We start from the raw sequence: 20,449 nt of genomic DNA, 5'->3' as shown, positions 1-20,449 counted from the left end.
CATTTGAATTTTTTTTTTTTTATAAAAATATGATGATCTCAGTTATTGACAGTGTTGGGAGTAACGGCGTTTTTTTCAGTAACGAGTAATCTAACTAATTACTATGACTGTAACTATAACGCCGTTACCATTTCCGACACCCCGTTACTGCACGTTACTTTAGCAGCTCTATGAACTTTTTTTTTTTATTTCGCTTTGCCCTGGTTAACCCCTCCTCTGTCCGGTGAACTTGAGCTTCTGGCCGCTGTGCCTGTGGTTTGGCGTGGTGAAGTGAGGCACAATTGTGACGATTTGCGTGCTCTAATCAATTCAGTGATTGCCCTGGACAACCCAAGTTCCGAATTAAGGACGTTAAGCTCTTTTTAGCTGCTCCGGTTTTTGTGGTGCTGCTGCTTTCTATTTTAGAGCTTCTCTGCCCGAACCCGACCTGACCCGAGGACCGACCCGAAATCAGGCTCCTATTTTTATTTTATATAAAGCTCTGGTGTGATAATCACAATGTTGCTAAGTAACCAATTATTATAGTTCACTAAAGCGAACGAAATAGCGAAAACTGAAAGTGAAAAACATTTGTGTTAACTGAATCTAATAAAAACGGTAATTAAAAGGAAAAACATAACTATCTCGAACTGTATTTTGTGTTTATAAAACTAACTAAAACGAACTGAAATAACTGATAGAATACCCTCATTTTCGTGTTTAATTTATTTATAAGCGCTGTTGTACAGCGGAGTTGTACAGCGGGAGTTGTTGTGCCGAGCGCGCGGCACTCGTGGTCCGTTAGTTCTTGTGTAAAGCGCTCGCGCTAGCAAGCCCACCCTAAAATGAACAGAAAAAATAAAAACAAAATAAAATTAAACTATAATAAAAATGAAAACTGTAATCACGTAGCTCTGGGCGCACCTGAACGCCTCCGCGTTTGACTTGCAGCATTGTGTGTAGCTGTTCTTAAAAATCATTTAAATTAAATAATAGTTCTATGCTTCTATGTTACAGTGTTAATTAACATAATTCTGATTATATTTCGCTCAGTCAATCAGCCCGAAAACAGACAGTTTATGGGGCGGATCGGGTCAGGCTCATAATGACAGTTTATGGTTCGGGCTTGGGCAGAATGTGCACGGGCTCCGGCTGGGTCGGATTTTTTGGGCACGATCTAAGCTCTATTCTCTTTTGGTGAAGCTGTTATATTAATACAATTTTTACGGGCATTAAATTGTTGTTTTTGTCCATTATTTTGTTTTATATATACATATTTCTTTTGAGTGTGGCTTGGTTTGTTAAATTTCATCCCCAGACGCGTTTTTCCGCTTTTTTCAGTATTACAAGTTTTAGTAATTTTCTTTGGTTGTGTGGAGAATTTCGTTTTATTTTTTTGGAATTCGTTAGATTATATTTTTGTCAACATTTTGGGTTTATTTTCGTTTGTTATTTTTTGTTATTTTTCTAATAATAATAGTAAATGCATAATTGATTTCCTTTTTTTGACGGGCGAATAATAAAAAGTAACGCGATAGTTACTTTTACTGGTAACTAATTACTTTTATAGTGGAGTAACTCCGTTAGTAACTCAGTTACTTTTTTGGAGAAGTAACGAGTAACTATAACTAATTACTTTTTCAAAGTAACGTGCCCAACACTGGTTATTGAGTTTAACTGAGAAAGAAAAAAAAAACAGTAGCTCCATATTTTGCCCTTCAACAACCTGTAAACGAGAGAGACAGGCTGATGGTCTTCAGCACAGCGATGGTGTGTCAGTTGACAATTTGGAGGAAAATGAAGTGTGGAGGAAATGATTGAATGGCTCTATCTTTCTGTCTTACTGGATATGATCACGGACGCACTTACACAGCCAAAATCTGTCATTCCCATCATTAATAAGGTCTCTGACTGAAGCGTGAAGCTAAGCGAGGTGAAGTGGGATAGTTTGGTGAAAATGAAGCGCTCTGATTGCCTGAAAGCACTTTGCTTACACACACATATCTCTCTGACTCAGCAGCAGAATCAACTTCAGTGAAAAACCTGACTGAAACTGGTGAAATGCGAGATAAAATATATGATATGCATACTTTAAAACATGGAACTGTACAAGTGTGCTGGAAGATCAAAATGCATGTCCATTACACAAAATGCACATATATTGGCAGGTCTGCAAAAAGAATAATGCACTCTAGATTGTGGCAAAACTTGCCCTGTAGATATTTCAGAGGATGTGTACCTCTTGGTGAAAGATTGCTGACTGCTAGTCATGAACACACCTGAAGACATTTTGTCCAATTTACAGACTTTGAGAGGGGACAGATCATTGGACCATCTAGGTCATCCATCAGCTATCACATTATCACATTGATGTGCGGTGGTGTAGCGAATGAGAAACCTGGATTGATCACTAGGCAGCTAAAACACTCAGAGGAAAGGACCAGATCCCCCAGCTGACACATTAGCTAACAGGAAGTCACGTATTGCAGAAGACACTGCACTAGTGTGTAGTATGCAATTGAGATGCAGCCTATTTGTACAAACAGTTCATGGCTCACCCTCAACCATATACTTAACCCTAACACTTTATTCTTAACACTTAATGACCTGGTATAAGTCTTGTTCACTGCAGCCCTAGAAATGAACAATCACATAAGAGGATCAGGATCAGGATTTCAGTTAAAGGCACAAACCTGATGATGTTCTTCACTCTGTATTTACAGTAAAAACGTTGTAAAAATACAAACCGATACAAAAAATCAATACATAGTACACTTTACAGAGCAATGTTATTAAGAAAGTCCTCATTTTCTCCATCCTGAAAGGACACTGCAGTAGGCGGGGCCTCGGCTTCTGTCCGCAGCCTCCTCTCCAGTGCAGCATCCTCTGAACTAAGCTCCTCCCCTTTGGTGAGCACGTAGAGGAAGTAGTGGAAGGCCTCGCCGTAGTGATGGTGGTTGATGGACCAGTCGTACTCGGTGCGAGCGTACAGTCTCTTGCGGAAGTGGGGCTGGGCGAAAGTCACGGATATGAAGCGACCCCCCGGCTTCAGGACTCGACTGATCTGCAGAAAACAAATACAGGAAAAACAATCAATAAACGAAGACTGATAAATGGATTAAATGCAGCAATTTAAAAATATACTAGGAGAACCAGAACATATCCTACTAAGACACTCAGTTCTCATGTTTTTAGAAGATCAAAACAATGTCTTCTACTCATTCTGACTTTATTCAGTGAGAGATTCAGTTTCAGAGTTCCTGATATGTTTTGAGTTGTGTGTTAATTGTTTTAAAGTCGCCCTAGATTTTTTTTACCTTTTTATTTTTTAATATATATATATTTTTATATATATATATTTACCACGTTTTATATATATATATATATATATATATATATATATATATATATATATATATATATATTTTTTTTTTTTTACATTTTACCCCATTTCCTCCTTAATTTTGCTCAGCCAATTACCCAACCCAGTCATTAGGACACACTGGGAGGAAAGTACAGTGACTCGGTCCTGATATATTAGCTCACAGACGCCCTGCGCTGCAGACATCATCCTTTAGTGATGAGGGGAGAGAGCATGCCATCTACTCACCCAAAGAGAGAGAGGCCAATTGTTTTTAAACCACTTTAAAGAGGAATAGTAGCTTAGTGGTTAGCACATCTGCCTGCTATCGCTCGATGCTTGGGTTCAAGTCCCTATCTGGATGGATTTTCCATGCTCTCTTCCTACTTGGAGATCAGCTAAATTGGATACTCTGGATACTCTTGGATACTCAGAAATATTGGATACTTTAAATTGTTTAAGTATTTGAATATGTGTATGACTGTGTGTTCAGATATGGATCTCCTCAGTGCCTGATGCAGTCCTCCAGGTGGACGGTTGTTTCCGGTTGAGAGTATGCTGTGTGCTATTGGCTGCTGCTTCTCACCGGTATGTACACTACCATTCAAAAGTTTGGGGTCACATTGAAACGTCCTTATTTTTGAAGGAAAAGCACTGTACTTTTCAATGAAGATAACTTTAAACTAGTCCTAACTTTAAACAAATACACTCTGTACATTGCTAATGTGGTAAATGACTATTCTAGCTGCAAATGTCTGGTTTTGGTGCAATATCTACATAGGTGTATAGAGGCCCATTTCCAGCAACTATCACTCCAGTGTTCTAATGGTGCAATGTGTTTGCTCATTGGCTCAGAAGGCTAATTGATGATTAGAAAACCCTTGTGCAATCATGTTCACACACCTGAAAACAGTCTAGCTCATTACAGAAGCTACAAAACTGACCTTCCTTTGAGCAGATCTGGAGCATCACATTTGTGGGGTCAATTAAACGCTCAAAATGGCCAGAAAAAGAGAACTTTCATCTGAAACTCGACAGTCTATTCTTGTTCTTAGAAATGAAGGCTATTCCATGTGAGAAATTGCTAAGAAATTGAAGATTTCCTACAACGGTGTGTACTACTCCCTTCAGAGGACAGCACAAACAGGCTCTAACCAGAGTAGAAAAAGAAGTGGGAGGCCGCGTTGCACAACTAAGCAAGAAGATAAGTACATTAGAGTCTCTAGTTTGAGAAACAGACGCCTCACAGGTCCCCAACTGGCATCTTCATTAAATAGTACCCGCAAAACACCAGTGTCAACATCTACAGTGAAGAGGCGGCTGCGGGATTTTGGGCTTCAGGGCAGAGTGGCAAAGAAAAAGCCATATCTGAGACTGGCTAATAAAAGAAAAAGATTAAGATGGGCAAAAGAACACAGACATTGGACAGAGGAAGACTGGAAAAAAGTGTTGTGGACAGATGAATCCAAGTTTGAGGTGTTTGGATCACAAAGAAGAACGTTTGTGAGACGCAGAACAAATGAAAAGATGCTGGAAGAATGCCTGACGCCGTCTGTTAAGCATGGTGGAGGTAATGTGATGGTCTGGGGTTGCTTTGGTGCTGGTAAGGTGGGAGATTTGTACAGGGTAAAAGGGATTCTGAATAAGGAAGGCTATCACTCCATTTTGCAACGCCATGCCATACCCAGTGGACAGCGCCTGATCGGAGCCAATTTCGTCCTACAACAGGACAATGACCCTAAACACACCTCCAAATTGTGCAAGAACTATTTACAGCAGAAGCAGGCAGCTGGTATTCTATTGGTAATGGAGTGGCCAGCGCAGTCACCAGATCTGAACCCCATTGAGCTGTTGTGGGAGCATCCAACCAATCCAACTTGTGGGAGCTGCTTCTAGAAGCGTGGGGTGCAATTTCTCCAGCGTACCTCAACAAATTAACAGCTAGAATGCCAAAGGTGTGCAATGCTGTAATTGCTGCAAATGGAGGATTCTTTGATGAAAGCAAAGTTTGATGTAAAAACAATGTTATTTCAAATACAAATCATTATTTCTAACCTTGTCATTGTCTTGACTCTATTTTCTATTCATTTCACAACATATGGTGGTGAATAAGTGTGACTTTTCATGGAAAACACAAAATTGTTTGAGTGACCCCAAACTTTTGAACGGTAGTGTATGTGTGTGTGTGTGTGTGTGTGTGTGTGTGTGTGTGTAAATGGTTCTAAACCCTATAAAACATGCATTTTACTAAATTTATGAAAAAAAGGAGACTGTAGGGAGTAACCCCCTGAAACATATAGCAACTGAAAGAGGCTTTAGTGAAAGCCTGAAAAAGCAAAGGTTTACTGATGTAAATGGGTCAAAGGCTTGATACAGCTATTGTAATCATGTTTTGAACAGCAACCTATCCTACTTTCACCCCTAAAGAAGTTTAGTTTCTATTAATGATTAGCTCAGACAGAAACATTAAACTCTGCTAGTCTGCTAATGATTTTTGAGTCTACTTCACCCAGAGATCAAGACTATACTGACTCCAGTCGAGTCGAGACCGAGTCGAGACAGCTCGTTTAAGATCTTGAGAGCAAGAATGAACTTGAGTACTACAGCACTACTTGGAACCGACACACTGTGAACTTTTAACACTTCTAAAGCAATATAACAGGGTTGTAAATAGGCATCCAGGCATTTTCACCCCTACCAAAGTCACATACTCTCTACAAGCTGTTACACACTGTTCAAAAAGCATTACGCATGCCTACTATTTATACATCAAACAACGACTTAAAATACTCGTAAATACCTGTTATAGAATTTTTAATGACCTCTTCTGTGACAGAAGAACATTGAAACATTGGTTTTGTACATGCGTGAAACTGAATAGATCTTTCCCAGCATAAAAGCCTTATTCCATCTGTGAAACCTGGTGGTGGTAGGATCGCGGTTTGGCCTTGATTTGCTGCATCTGGGCCTATTGGACAGTTTGCCATCATTAATTCTGAATTACCCAACCCATTCACTAGGACTCCCCCTATCAGTAGTGATTCCCCAACACCAGGAGGGTCAAAACTAGCACATGCCTCTTCTGATACATGTGCCAAGCAGCCAGCATGCTCGGAGGACGCCTTGTGCTGAGTGACATCACCCTTTGGAGTGATGAGGGGAGAGAGCTCCAACTACCCACCTAAAGAGAACAAGGCAAATTGTGCTCTCTCGGAGCTCCGGCAGCTGATGGCAAGCTACATTACCGGAATTCAAACCAGTGATCTCCCGATCATAGTGGGAGCACTATTTAATTCTGAATTATACCAGCAAATTCTGAAGAACAGTGTCAGGATATTTATTCCTGAACTGAATCTAAAAAAAAAACCCGTGGGTCTTGCAGCAAGACAACAAGAATGTAAATTGTTGTTTTGGAATTAGGCCAAATTCCAATTTTTGACTAGGAATGTGCGTCATGGCCCTAATATAATTTGATATTTCAAGATATTTTTGCGATAACAATATTTCTTGCCGATTTGACAATATTTCAAGAATATACTACCAATGTAATGAATAAAAATGTTTTATTATATATAAATCAAAACACAATTAGAGTAAAGTAACAACAAAAATCGACCACAAAACAAAATTGGAGCATATTTAGTGCATGAATATAGTCGCTGACCAATGAAAAAGAAATGAAATAAAAGCTTCTAAAATTTCAATGGAAGTCATCAGGAAATTTTGGCACAGTGTGAGGGACAGTTTGTGTAAATTATGAGGTAAACTAAAATTTGACAAAAATAGAGATACTTGTTTTTCATTAGACGGTGAAGATATAAACTGCAAACAAACAATTAAGAGTAAATACAACAAACAGCAAAAGCAATACAGTCTAAACTGCTTTGAATGGGGTGCTAAGTGGTTGAGCGGGCTAAGAGCTACCACTATGATCGGTAGATCTCTGCTTTGAATCCCAGTCATGCAGCTTGCCATCAGCCAAAATTGGTCTTGCTCTCTCTCTGGGTGGGTAGATGGCGCTCTTTCCCCTCATCATTTCAAAGGGTGATGTCGATCAGCACAAGCGTCTGTGAGCTGATGTATCAGAACCAAGTCATTGCGCTGGCTACTCAGGCATTGTTCAAAAAGAGGCGGAGTCTGACTTCACATGTATAAGAGGAGGCATCTGCTAGTCTTCACCCTATAGTGATAGGGCATATACAGCAGCTGAATGGGTGGGACAATTGTCCTAGCTAAATTGCGCAGAAAATAAGAAAAAATTGAAATAAATAAAAAAAAAAAAAAAAAAAAAAGTAAAAAAAAAAAAAATTTATATGGCACACCCCTAGTTCTGACTCTAATCCAATACAAACTTTGTGCAAGGTGTTGAAGGAGCATTTCATTGGAGGAAACCGACCTTCAGAATGTCTTTATATCTAATGTAGAAAAAAGAAAATTACTAGAGATCAGGCATCAAAGCAGGAATATAATAGATTAGTGAGGACATCTATTAAGGTCATACCGTAACCATTCGATTACCCAGTAGTGCCATATTATCTATGTTAAGACTAATAATTAAGCACAATGGGACACATTTACTCAAAAACGGCGTTCAGGGGAATAGACCAGCTGAATAAAGTACATTGGCTTCACAGAAGAATTTCTGACTGTGTGTGTGTGTGTGTGTGTCTGTTTGTGTGTGTGTGTGTGTGTGTGTCACGTGCAACAGCAAGCTGTGAAGCCATCGTCTGCCTTGAAGGACTGATAACTCACACCTCTAGGTGAGAACAGAGAAGAGAGTTTGTGGTTAAGTGGGAGAAAGTATGAAAAGAGGAGAGAAACAGCAGATAAAAAAAAAGAGAAATGGAGCAGATCTCAGTTTCTGGTAAAAGACAGAAAAACTGCAGGTGGCCACAAAAACAAGCTTACTGCTGGAAGTGATGCCAGAAAATATGCTTGCAAAATATTCAGCATATTCAGCGTGGAGGTTTTTAGGTCAAATAAAGCTTTATTTGGGTCTGATGTCCTGGTCTGAACCACACAAATAAGGCCTGAAACACATACTGTAATTTTTGCTTTGTAAGGCACATTTAAAATCTTTTAATTTTCCCAAAAATCATCAGTGCGCCTTATTTATGAATTTTACCAGTCAGGTTGTAAGGAGCAGTAAAGCCACTCTGCTGAAGTACAACATTATACAGGAGCTTCAGTGAAGTTTCTCCAGCACTGAGGTTGGAGCAGTATTAGCATTAGCCGCTAAGCGCTAGCTATTTCGCAGTCCAGAGGTGAGCGTTATTGGCCTGTAGCCTGCTGCTAACCCTGGCTAACACTGCTGGAGCATTAGCATTAGCATTACCCACCAACAACAATGGGATAGAAACAAGGAGGCGATCATAATATTATGTACTAGTAAGGCTGGATAATATTTTCAATGTATTTAAGCCCGTCTAATTCTTAAAAAAAAAAACACCCAATAAAATCTACAATATGTTTTATATTTTAGATTATTCATAGTAGCACCTCTTGCTTAGATAAATGACAGCTTGGCACATATTGGCTGAATTTTCTCAGTCAGTTATTTGAGGGAGAGTCACCTGGAATGATCAGCTTTCAGTTAACAGCTGTGCTGAACTTGTCAAGAGTTAATTACTTGAATTTTGTGTCTCTTAATGTTAGTTTGAGAGCATCAGTTGTAAAGTACTGAAGAGTAGAGTTACAGGTATACAGTGAAAAGCCCTATTTGGGTAATGTTCTAATCCATATTATGGCAAGAACTACTCAACTAAATAAAGAAAAAATACTTCATAAAAAAATGAAGGTCAATTCAATCTTAAAAAAAAAAAACTTTCAAGAACTTTGAAAGTAACCTCACGTGCAGTTGCAATGACTATCAAAAACATTACGATGAAACTGGCACTCATCAGGACAGCTCCAGGAAAGGAAGAGCAAGAGTTGCCTCTGTTGCACAGGATAAGTTCATCAGAGTTATCAGCCTCAGAAACTACAGATAAGAGAATCTAAAGGCAATTTTGGTTTGTTTAATATTTTTAAGTTACTACATGATTCCCTTATGTGTTTCTTCATAGTCTGGAAGAATTTAGTATTCATTTATAACTCAGGCCACAACTGAATAACCAGTGTCCTCTCAGTGTCATCTTTTTAAAAAAAATCTAAATACATTCACCCTACATGAACATAAAAGTCTCAGTGTCAGCTGCCATCACTTCATAAACAACATAACAGTCCTGATCTCTACAAAGTGAAGGTTAAAGTTCACAATAATGAAACTGTCAATCAATGCCTCCCACCCAAATCCCAAAAGTCTTCAGTACGGAACAACTTCTCATCTTTTCGTCCTGCTGCAACCACAACATCCCCGGACAGGAACGTCCTGGAGGAAAAACATGAACTGCCAATTCTGCTGTGTCGGCTAAACCCAAGACAAAGCTATTTTCAGCTCTAGGTCAAATGTAGATCCTGTAGCGGCTCTGGAAGCCTCTGCTATGAAAGGAAACACTGGGACGTTTCCTGGAAAGTCAGTCTGGAAAAAAACACTCCTCAGACCACTGATGTAATTACTCACTAGCAATCACCCTAATGCTTGTGCCTTTTACAATTTCTCACAATATTTAAAAGACACTTTTTGGAACCAAGGATACCAACTGAACCAACTTTGCCCCATTTTTCCTGCAAACTCCCTTGAAGTGTGAAACATTTTCTCATTCAGATTTCTCTACACATTCTCTATACAGGCAGACCAATCCAGTACCCAAACATGGGAGAATCTGTCCACAGGATAACTATGACTAAGTCATACTTTTGCACGTCACACTTTTCAGAATTTTATTTTATTAAAATTGTGAAAACCATGTATCATTTTTGTTCCACTTCACAATTACAGCTCTGGAAAAAAAATAAAAGACCACATAAAAATGGTGAATTTCTTTGATTTTACAAGCCATGAAACCAAGCTGAGCTGCTTAAATTGTTGCAGCAGGAGTGGCATTAAGCTATCCAAAAGCAGTGTGTAAGACTGGTGGAGGAGAACATGCCAAGATGCATGAAAACTGTGATTAAAACCAGGGTTATTCCACCAAGTATTGGTATCTGAACTCTTCAAACTTTTTTGCATTGTCTGAAATCTTTTTTTGTCTGACTTCTTTTTTGTTATTTCAGACATTTTTCTAATTTTCTGCAAACAAATTCTTTAAATGACCATATTTGTTTTTGGAAATGTTGTCTGTAGTTTATAAAATAAAACAACAATGTTCTTTTTACGCAAATATATTCCAATAAATAGCAAAATCTAGAGAAACTGATTCAGAAACTGAAGTGGTCTCTTAATTTTTTCTTAATTTAAGTTTTTGGTTGTAAAGTGATAAAATGTGAAAAGGTTTGAGGGATATGAACACTTTTGTAAGCCACTGTATCTGCCTGCATTTTTTATTTTTCTGTCTCACACGGGAGAATACAAAAGCGTCTGATATGATATTAATCTAGTCTTACCTCATGAAAAGCAGGAGCATCATCATCCCCCACTTATGAGATGATGTCAGTGCTGTTTACCTAAATTATTCACTCGCCCACAGTGAGCACACCAGACCGCTGATACACTTACACACAAATGGAAGTCTACACATCCGCCCTGCCATTGTGTCCTAACCTTGCCTGTAATTCACACTCGCGTTTACACTAATGACGCAGTATTTCTCCTCTCCAGCCCTCTTATTACGGAGGAGAGAGAGAGAGGTGGGGGGTAACACAGCACTTGACATTCACCTACAATTATTTTCATCAGGGTTACATTAGCATCATCGCTAAGTGCCATTTAACGTAGCGGGGGCACACACAAACACACACACAAACACACACCTGGGAAAGATAACTACGCACCACTACGCCAGACGAGTTGACTTCAGAGCAGTGGTACTGAGGTAGAGCTACCTATCAAAAGAGAGAAAGACCAACTCTACTCTACTCTACTCTACAGAGCGTCCGCAGTATGTCAGTTTGGGTGGTTGCAGGTCTGAGACGGTGGTAACCAACATTGGGGCTCCTCAGGGTACAGTATTGTCACCATTTCTCTTCACTCTTTACACTGCTGATTTTAAACATATGTCTGAACTTTGCCACATTCAGAAATATTCAGACGACACAGCTGTGGTGGCATGTATAAGAGGTGGGGATGAAAGAGAGTACAGAGATCTTGTTGCTGCCTTTACAGCCTGGAGTAGAAGAAAAGGTCTTCTCCTCAATGCACTGAAGACCAAGGAGATGATCGTGGATTTCCGGAGACTGAAACATTCCCATCAGCCTGTTATCATCGATGGACAGATCATTGAGAATGTTCAGTCATATAAGTATCTCGGAGTCCACCTGGACAACAAACTGGACTGGTCAGTGCAGACGAGTGCAGCATATAAAAAAGGACAGAGCAGGCTTTACTTCCTCAGGAAGCTTAAATCATTTGATGTGTGTAAAGAGTTTCTGCACACATTCTATCATTCGGTTGTGTCGAGTGCTGTCTTCTTTGGTGTTGCCTGCTGGGGAAGCAGCATTACTGTTAGGGACAGGAACAGACTGGATAAGCTTATAAGGAAGTGTGTGTCAGTAATGGGCGGGAAAGTGGACTCTGTGGGTCAGTTAGTGGAGAAGAGGATGAGGTGTTTAATGGAGGGTATCCTCAGTAATAGCAGTCACCCTCTGCATGGGATCCTGGCAGCTCAGAGGAGCAGGCGCAGTGATAGACTCCTCTCTCTCTGCTGTAGGACTGAGAGGTTCCGCAGGTCATTTGTTCCTGCTGGAATTAGACTACTTAACACCTGATGTGTGTACTTAATAAGCACCATTTAGCACTTTTTTTTTGTACCTGGGTGTGGACTCTGTCGTGTATGTTTTTTGTGTGTTTTTGTTTTTTTGTTGTTGTTATTTGTGTGCTGTTGGACAAATGAATTTCCCCATTGGGGATTAATAAAGTATCTATCTATCTATCTATCTATCTATCTACTCTCTCAGACTCCGGCTGCTCATGGCAAAGAAGTGGGATGTATAGATCAGAGAATACTTAAAGAGAAATTCAGTGTGAAATGGACGTGGTTTGTAGTGAAATATGATAATGAGTAATCACTATTTTTACACCATTATCAAAAAACCTAGCTTCACACTTTATTGGTAGATTCTGAGAGCCAGCGTTACACAGGAGTTTTAGTGAAGTTCTCCAGCACTAAGGCTGAAGCAGCATTAGCATTAGCCGCTACCCATGCTAAGCGCTAAGCTATTTCACCATTCAACCATAAGTACAACTGGCCTGTAACCTGCTGCTAACCCTGGCTAGCACTCCTGGAGCAGCATTAGCATTAGCCACTAACCGTGCAAAGCGCTAGATCTTTTGCCATTTAGAGGTGAGTATAATCGGCCTGTAAACTGCTGCTAACTGCAGCTAGCACTACTGGAGGGGTATTAGCATTAGCCGCTAATCGTGCTAAGCATATGATCAGTAAAATGTTCCCCTTCTCCTTATTTGTGGGCAGCTATCAGTTGTTTCTATCTGCTGATTGTTGGGACAAGAGAGAAGAGAGGTAAAGAGAAATCAGTCAGTTGAAATTTAAAATGCTTTAAAACTAGCCTCACCCAACCTTTACTAATGGTGACTGTGCACAAGCCTAAACCCTATCAAGCTAATTAGGATCTGATATCTTGGTAAAAGCTATTGGATAGCTTAACCGTGGTGCATTAGTGATGTTAAACGCCACCCTAACTGATCTCAAAAGTATTGGATTGAGCTCCATCACCCCAGAGAGCACAGTTCAACAGCTCCACAGATTTGTCACTGCTTTATATCCGTTTATCTAGCTGAGGTTGGGCAACAGATATGCTGAATATATTAACAATCTTAATCTATTGACTAATAACTTCTATTGACTTTTATCATCTACCCACGTTTAAGCTTCCGTTAATAATCACTGTTCAAATCCTCACAGCTCAGATACAGATAAACATGTGGAAATGTTTCTGAGCCGACCTTCATCGTCAGGTCACTGTCCACACACAGTGTTGTGGTCACATGTCCTGAGCCATGCTGTGATTGGCTCAGAGCGTTCAGATACACAGCCCAATGGGCCTGTGCAGCTCAAACCAGGGCTTGGCTGTGAATGCGAGTGTTTCTCAGGCAGTGTTTTTTTCCCTCACATTTCCCACATTTTCTCATTCTCCTTACCTCCCTCTATTTTTCTTTCTTTATACATAACATTATTTCTTTCTATCACTACACACTTTACCTTACCTACCTTCTTCTCTTTTTTCTCCTTTTTCTGAGCTCCCTCTTTTTTCCCTCATTCTCATTTATTGCCTGCCTAGGATATTTAAACTCTCATTCCTTAATTACCCCTAATACCCTTTTCCTTCCTGTTCCTTACCTACCGACATTCATTTTCACCTTTTCCCCAAGATCCCTTCTTTTCTTTTTTCCTTTCCTTGCCTCCCTTTTTACCTCAACTTCTCCCTCTTTCAATCACTATTTTTCTTTAAATCTCATTCCTTACCTTTCTTCCTTTCCTCACCTCGTTCATAACCTACCCCATCCCTCTTTTCCCTCCCATTCCTTACTTACCTCCCTCCCTCTTTTCCTTAAGATCTTTCCTTTTCTTCCTTCCCTCTCTTTCATTACCTCCCTACTTACGTATATTTCTCCCTCTTTCAATCACTATTTTTAACCCTCATTCCCTACCTACCTTCCCCTGAGCTTCCATAACATCCCCTACCCCCCTTTTCCTTCCTGTTCCTTACCTACCAACATTCGTTTTCACCTCTTCCTTAAGATCCTTCCTTTTCTTTTTTTATCATTTCTTTGCCTCCCACTTACCTCTTTGTATCACAATTTTTCTTCAAATTTTACTTTTTTTCTTCTTCTCCTGACCTTTCTTTCTCCCTCTCGTCCATAACCTACTCTATCCTTCTTTTTCTTAAGGTTTTTCCTTATCATTTCCTTTCCTCCCTCTCTTTTATTACCTCCCTCTTTTATTATCTCCCTCTTTCAATCACTATTTTTAACTCTCATCCCTTACCTTCCTTCCTCCCGGTCTATAACCTACCCCATCCCTCTTTTCCCACCTGTTCCTTACTTTACTTCCTTTTCCTTAAGATCCCTCCTTTTCTTTTCTACCTCTTTCATTACCTACTTAGTTACCTCTATTCCCCCATTTATCAATCACAATTTTCCTTGCTTTTCTTTTTCTTCTTTTCCTCTCATTCATCACCTCCCTACTTACATCTTTTTTCTACCTTTTTCAATCACTATTTTAAAATCTCATTCCTAACCTACCTTTCCCCCTCTCTTCTATAACCTCCCCTATCCCCCATTTCCCTCCTGTTCCTTACCTACCAACATTCATTTTCACCTTTTCCTTAAGATCCTTCCTTTTCTTTTTTATTCTTTCCTTGCCTCCCTACTTACCTCAATTTCTCCCTTTTTCTATCACGATCTTTCCTCAACTCTCATTCTTTACCTTCCCTCCTCCCTTCCTTTTTTCCATAACCTACCTCCTTCACTCTTTTTCTTGAGTTCCATCCTTTTCTCCCTCATTTTCATTCATTACTTCCCAAGTTAACTCTATTCCATTTCTTGCAATCAGTATTTTATTCAAATCTCATTCCTTTTCTTGCTTCCTTTCTTCCTCTTGTCCATAACCTACCCCATTCCTCTTTTCCCTCCTGTTTTAATGCACAGTAAGAGCATTGAAGATGGGGCATGGCTGGGTCTTCCAGCATGACAATGACCCAAAACACACAGCCAGGGCAATTAAGGAGCATTTTATGGTCCTTCAGTGGCCTTGTCAGTCTCCAGACCAGAACCCAATAGAAAATCTTTGGAAGGAGCTGAAACTCAATGGAGCCCAGCGACAACCCAGACACCTAAAGGATCTGGAGAAGATCTGTATGAAAGAGTGTGCCAAAACTGTAAATGTTAATGCAAACAAACGTTTTTGTACCAAACATGACGTTTCGATTTTTATCGTATCAAATACTTTATTAATAAGCATTTTATTGTGATTTTTCTGGATTTTTAGATTCTGTCTCTCACAGTTGAAGTGTACCTTCAAATAATTTAATAAATTTAAAATGACAGACCTCTTTATTCTTTAAAACTATTGTTCCCCACTATACCTCCATGTCTCTACTTCTCTCTAATTCCTCTCCTATTTCTTTTCATTACACCATTTTAAACTCACATTCCTGACCTCTCTCTCTCTTACCTTACCTTATTCCCATCTCCCTCTCTCTCCTCACCTGCACTAGTTAATATGGGGTGTACGTACTAGTTAATTTTGTCGATTAATAACTTCTTCCTGTCTTACATTTGTCACTAGCCACAGGAGTGTGTTAACAAAGCCAATTCCATCTTCCTCCAGGGTGCGAGCAACACTCTGCAATGTTATCATCCTTCTATTTTTTCTTTCTTCTCCGTCATTCTATCTCTTTTCACCCTTCGATGCGTGTTTCTTTCACGGACTGTAAACTTAGAGCTGCCATATGCAGTCCTGTGCATTTGCATGTAAGCATTTGTGTGACAGGTTCTTGGCTTTACCTGAGCTACAGAATAGCTAAAAACATGCAGAGATCTGCCTCAGCATCCCATAATATCTCCGAGGACTTGTGCCATGTCTGTACATGGGGAACGCAGGTGGACAGATGTCAGTGCTGACACCTCCAGCACCCGGCACCCGGCACAGGTGGCAGGAAACAGCAGGGTTTTGCACTGGCATAGCGGAAAGAGCTCCTAGCAATCCCTGCTTGGCTGCTATAAGAACCCAGCAGTGGGAGATTGGAACGAGTCCCACTTTACCAGTTTTGCCACTTTCTTCTCCAACAGTGTTTTCCCACCTCTTTTTGTTACATTGTAAACTGTACATTTAGTACGGATCATGGCAGCATCATGGTTTGGGCCTGCTTTTCTTCAGCAGGGACAGCAGGGAATATGGCTAAAATTGATGGGAAGATGCATGGAGCCAAATACAGGACCATTCTGGAAGAAAACCTGTTGGAGTCTGCAAAAGACCTGAGACTGGGACAGAGATTTATTTTCCAACAAGACAATGATCCAAAACATAAAGCAAAATCTACAATGGAATGATTAATAAATAAACGTATCCAGGTGTTTGAATGACCAAGTCAAAGTCCAGACCTGAATCCAATGGAGAATCTGTGGAAAGAGCTGAAAACTGCTGTTCACAAACCAACGCTCCATCCAACCTCACTGAGCTCCAGCTCCAGTCTCTCGATGTTCAAAACTGATAGAGACAAACCCCAAGCGACTTGCAGCTGCAATCACAGCAAAACGTTTCGCTACAAAGTATTAATGCAAGGTGGCCGAATAATATTGCACGCCCCACTTTTCAGTTTTTTATAAAAAAAAAAAAAAGTTTAAAATATCCAATTAATTTTGTTCCGCTTCACAATTGTGTCCCACTTGTTGTTGATTCTTCAAAAAAATTTACAATTTTATATCTTTATGTTTGAAGCCTGAAATGTAGCAAAAGGTTGAAAAGTTCAAGGGCGCCGAATACTTTTGCAAGCAAAGTACATCCTGACATCATCGTCACACATCGGACTCGTCTCTCTATTCTTTAAACTGATTGGTTTGTAGAGTGTTGTCAGTTTGGTGTTTTGCTTTTCCAGGTGTTGTGCAGAATTCTGCCCACCCTGCCAGAATCGGACCCCCTGCAACTGCACAGGTTTTACGCAACAGAATGAGTGTAACAGATTACCCTCATATTCATTTCATTTCTGTTCAAATAAATTAGGGTTATTCTACAGTTACAGTAGATACAGAGCAAACAACCAGCGGTTGTTGGCAAAACACCTGTTCTTTTTCTTCTTCTATTGTTTATTGGGTAACTCCAGCCTGCCCGAACTTCCTGTAACTGTACAGGATGTAAAAACCAGTGTTTTAACCTTTTAAACCATGGTTCAGTTGATTCAGTTGACTAAGACTATCTCTTTTGGTTGGACCAAATTCTGGTCCGGACTGTGTTTTTTGGAATCTTTCCCATCTGTAATTTTAGTTCCATCCAAACTGAAAAATCCTACTCCCTTAGTAGACTAAAGATGTACCCTTACTCAAGATGGATCTCAGGCACATGCTTTCATTAAACATGCAGAAACATATCGTTCTGTCTTTCAGCTGTTTGAAATAACCCAGTCAAACAAGACCAAATTAAGTAGCTCAACACAACTAATAAAATAAAAATTGTTTTCTCTTAGGTACCAATGGAGCACCATTCTACACTATGCATTATGGGGTTCAAATCAGGCAACTGTGACCCACTCTACAGAATCTTCCAGGACTTCTTCTGAAACTAATATTTATAGCTTTAAATTAACTGCATGGTCCAACGTTGCTTTAAGCAGAACTTGTAAATGAAAATGATTTGCAATTTACAGCAACTTTCGAAAACACTCAATACAATCAATTTTTTTAATGAACAAAACCCAATCCAGTTCAGAACAGTTTAAGGATCTTTCTGTTCAAACAGTCTAAACTCGAACTGAACTTCAAGCTTCTTGTAATGGAATTCCACAACCCTGTTTTGTTATTATCATTATTAATGCATCAAAATGAGGACAAGCTGAGCTAAATTATACATCAAACAACACAACCTTCTGCTGCAGCGTCTGTGTGAATGTGCATGTGTAATGCGATATACTGTACTGATGGGTTGTTTATTAGCGAGAGTGTGTGAGTGTGTGTGTTTCTGAGGTGACCGTCATTAAGTCTAATTTGTCAGCATTGATCAGTAGATCCCTCTTAAGTGGCCTTGTTTAAAATTCCTCGCAAACGAAGCCCCTCGATTGGCAAAATTCAGCTGAATCCTCTCCGCAGAGCTGTGTGTGATGCAGTCCACAGTGAACTAATTACAGCAAAGCAATCCAATATTCTCCCAATCTGCTGCTGTCTGACACAGTGTTACATAACAGCCCAATTACACAACTCCCTACCATCACACACACACACACACACACTGCACTGCCACCAGCGCCTTTTAAATCCAGCAGCATGCATACGCTCACAAACACACATTTACACAGTGCATATAAAAATAACATACACAAACACTTTCATAGTGTATGCAATCTAAACCAGAGACAGAACAGCAACACAGACTTACTGATGAACACATACACAAACAACCCAAACCCAAACCCCTGCTCACCCACCCAACCAACATACCTTCACCCACGCATTCAGCATCTACCCAGTGTTTGACACACCAATGCAGTCGTCCCAGTGTCAACTCAATGTTGACCCACCCACACTGCAGAGCCAAGGTCAAGCCACTGTTGATTCACCCACTCAAAGTCAACCCAAGTCAACCCAGGGCTAACCATCCCACTCAATAGATCCAATGCCAATCTAGTGTTGAGCCAGACCCCCAGTGAATCCAATGCTGTCCCACCCAATCAACTCACTGTTGATTCACCAACAAAGTAGATTCACAATCAACCGAGCACTCACACACACCCATCCAGCCAATCCAACGTTGATTTACCTTTTCAGCACAAACAATGCCATCCTAGTGCCATCCAACGCCATCCCTGCCAACCCAGGAAATCCAAAATCAAGCCCAATGCTGACATCCAGCCAGCCAATCCAATGTTGACCCACTCACCCAGTCAGATCAATGTCAACCCAGTGTTGAGTGCATTCGATTTTATGTTGAACCACCCAGTCAACCCACTGTTGATTAACCTTTTCAGCATATACAATGTCATCCTAGTGTTGACCCAGCCATCCAGTCAACCCAGTGTTGATTTACTAATCCAGGAGTTCCAAAATCAACCCAATGCTGACATCCAGCCAGTCAATTCAATGTTGACCCACCCAGTCAACCCAGTAGAATCAATGTCAGACCTGTGTTGAGTCACCCACCAATTTAGTCAATCCAGTGTTGGTTTAACCACCAAGTTAATCCAATGTCAACCCAGTGTTGACTCACCCATCCACCTAATCTAGTATTGAAACCAACCATCCAACAATCCATTCAACCCATTTCTGGCCACAATTTTAACCCAATATCAATCCAGTGTTGACCAACCCATCCAGTCAACCCAGTCAACATTAACAACTGTCACCCACACATGAACCCAGTGTTGACTCACCCATCCATCTGAACCAGTATTGATAGTCAACCTAGTATCAACCCAGTGTTGACCCACTCACCCAGTCAACCCACTGTTAATCCAACCTTCTAACAATCCAATCGACCAATTGCTGACCACCTTGTTAACCCAATGTCAACCCAATTCTGACCCACCAGTCAACATTACCAACTGCTACCCAAACACATACAATAGTTAACATTTTATTGATTCACTTACCCAGTAGATTCAATGTCATCCACTTATTCAACCTAGTGTCATCCCAGTGTTGAACCACACACAGTTTACCAAGCGTCAACGCATGCTGACCAACCTACCCGGTCATCAAACTCAGCTCAATACTGAACCACCAACCTGGTTTATCCAGTGTCAACTGGACTTGACCCATTTATACAGTCAAATTAGTGTTATTCCAACACTAGTTGACCCAGTAGATCCAATGCCAACCCACGTTTGTCTTACCCAACGTTGTTAACCCATTGAAGACCAACCCATCCAGCCAACTGATCCAATCTCAACTCAGTGTTCACTTACCAAGTGTCAACCAGAGCTGACCCACCCACCCACTCAATCAATCCATTGCCAACCCAGTGTTGAAATAATTGATTTACCTAATTGATCAAGTGCTAGTAAATGGTCACCCAACCATCTAGTCACTGCAGTTGGAACATACAAACCCACTGAAACAGATTTCAGCTGAATGTCTGATGCAGCTCTGTGATCAGATGAGTAACTGTTCACTGCAGGATGATCTGCAGAGACTCTCAGAAACTCGCAGTGTGTTTATCTCTTCAGATTAGGAGGCTAAGCAGGGGAAGTAGGTGTGTGTGTGTGTGTGAGTGCTGCCAGCTGGTAGGATGTGTTTGAAGTGCTTGTCTTTAAAATGACTCGGCAGAAACCTGCTCCCGCGTCCCTGCCACCTCGCCGCTTCCTACGCCGAGTTACCATGGAGACTGAAGTTTCAAGCAGCACTGA

At 40.4% G+C, this 20,449-nt stretch overlaps 1 protein-coding gene across 1 annotated transcript in view; it reads right to left on the bottom strand.

Annotated features, from left to right (window-relative positions):
- Nucleotides 1-1,645: 1,645 nt before the first annotated feature.
- ece2a (endothelin converting enzyme 2a) overlaps nucleotides 1,646-20,449 on the bottom strand; it is a 133,355-nt gene continuing 114,551 nt past the window's right edge. Inside the window, exon 3 of the mRNA XM_022673148.2 lies at nucleotides 1,646-3,043. Coding sequence (XP_022528869.1) covers nucleotides 2,756-3,043 — 288 coding nt within the window. The 3' untranslated portion in view covers nucleotides 1,646-2,755. The remainder of the gene's footprint in view (nucleotides 3,044-20,449) is intronic.

The sequence above is a fragment of the Astyanax mexicanus genome, chromosome 4 (assembly GCF_023375975.1).
Source record: "Astyanax mexicanus isolate ESR-SI-001 chromosome 4, AstMex3_surface, whole genome shotgun sequence".
Taxonomy (NCBI): Eukaryota; Metazoa; Chordata; class Actinopteri; order Characiformes; family Acestrorhamphidae; genus Astyanax; species Astyanax mexicanus.
The sequence above is the reverse complement of the archived record's forward strand: the minus strand, read 5'-3'. Positions and strand labels throughout refer to the sequence as shown.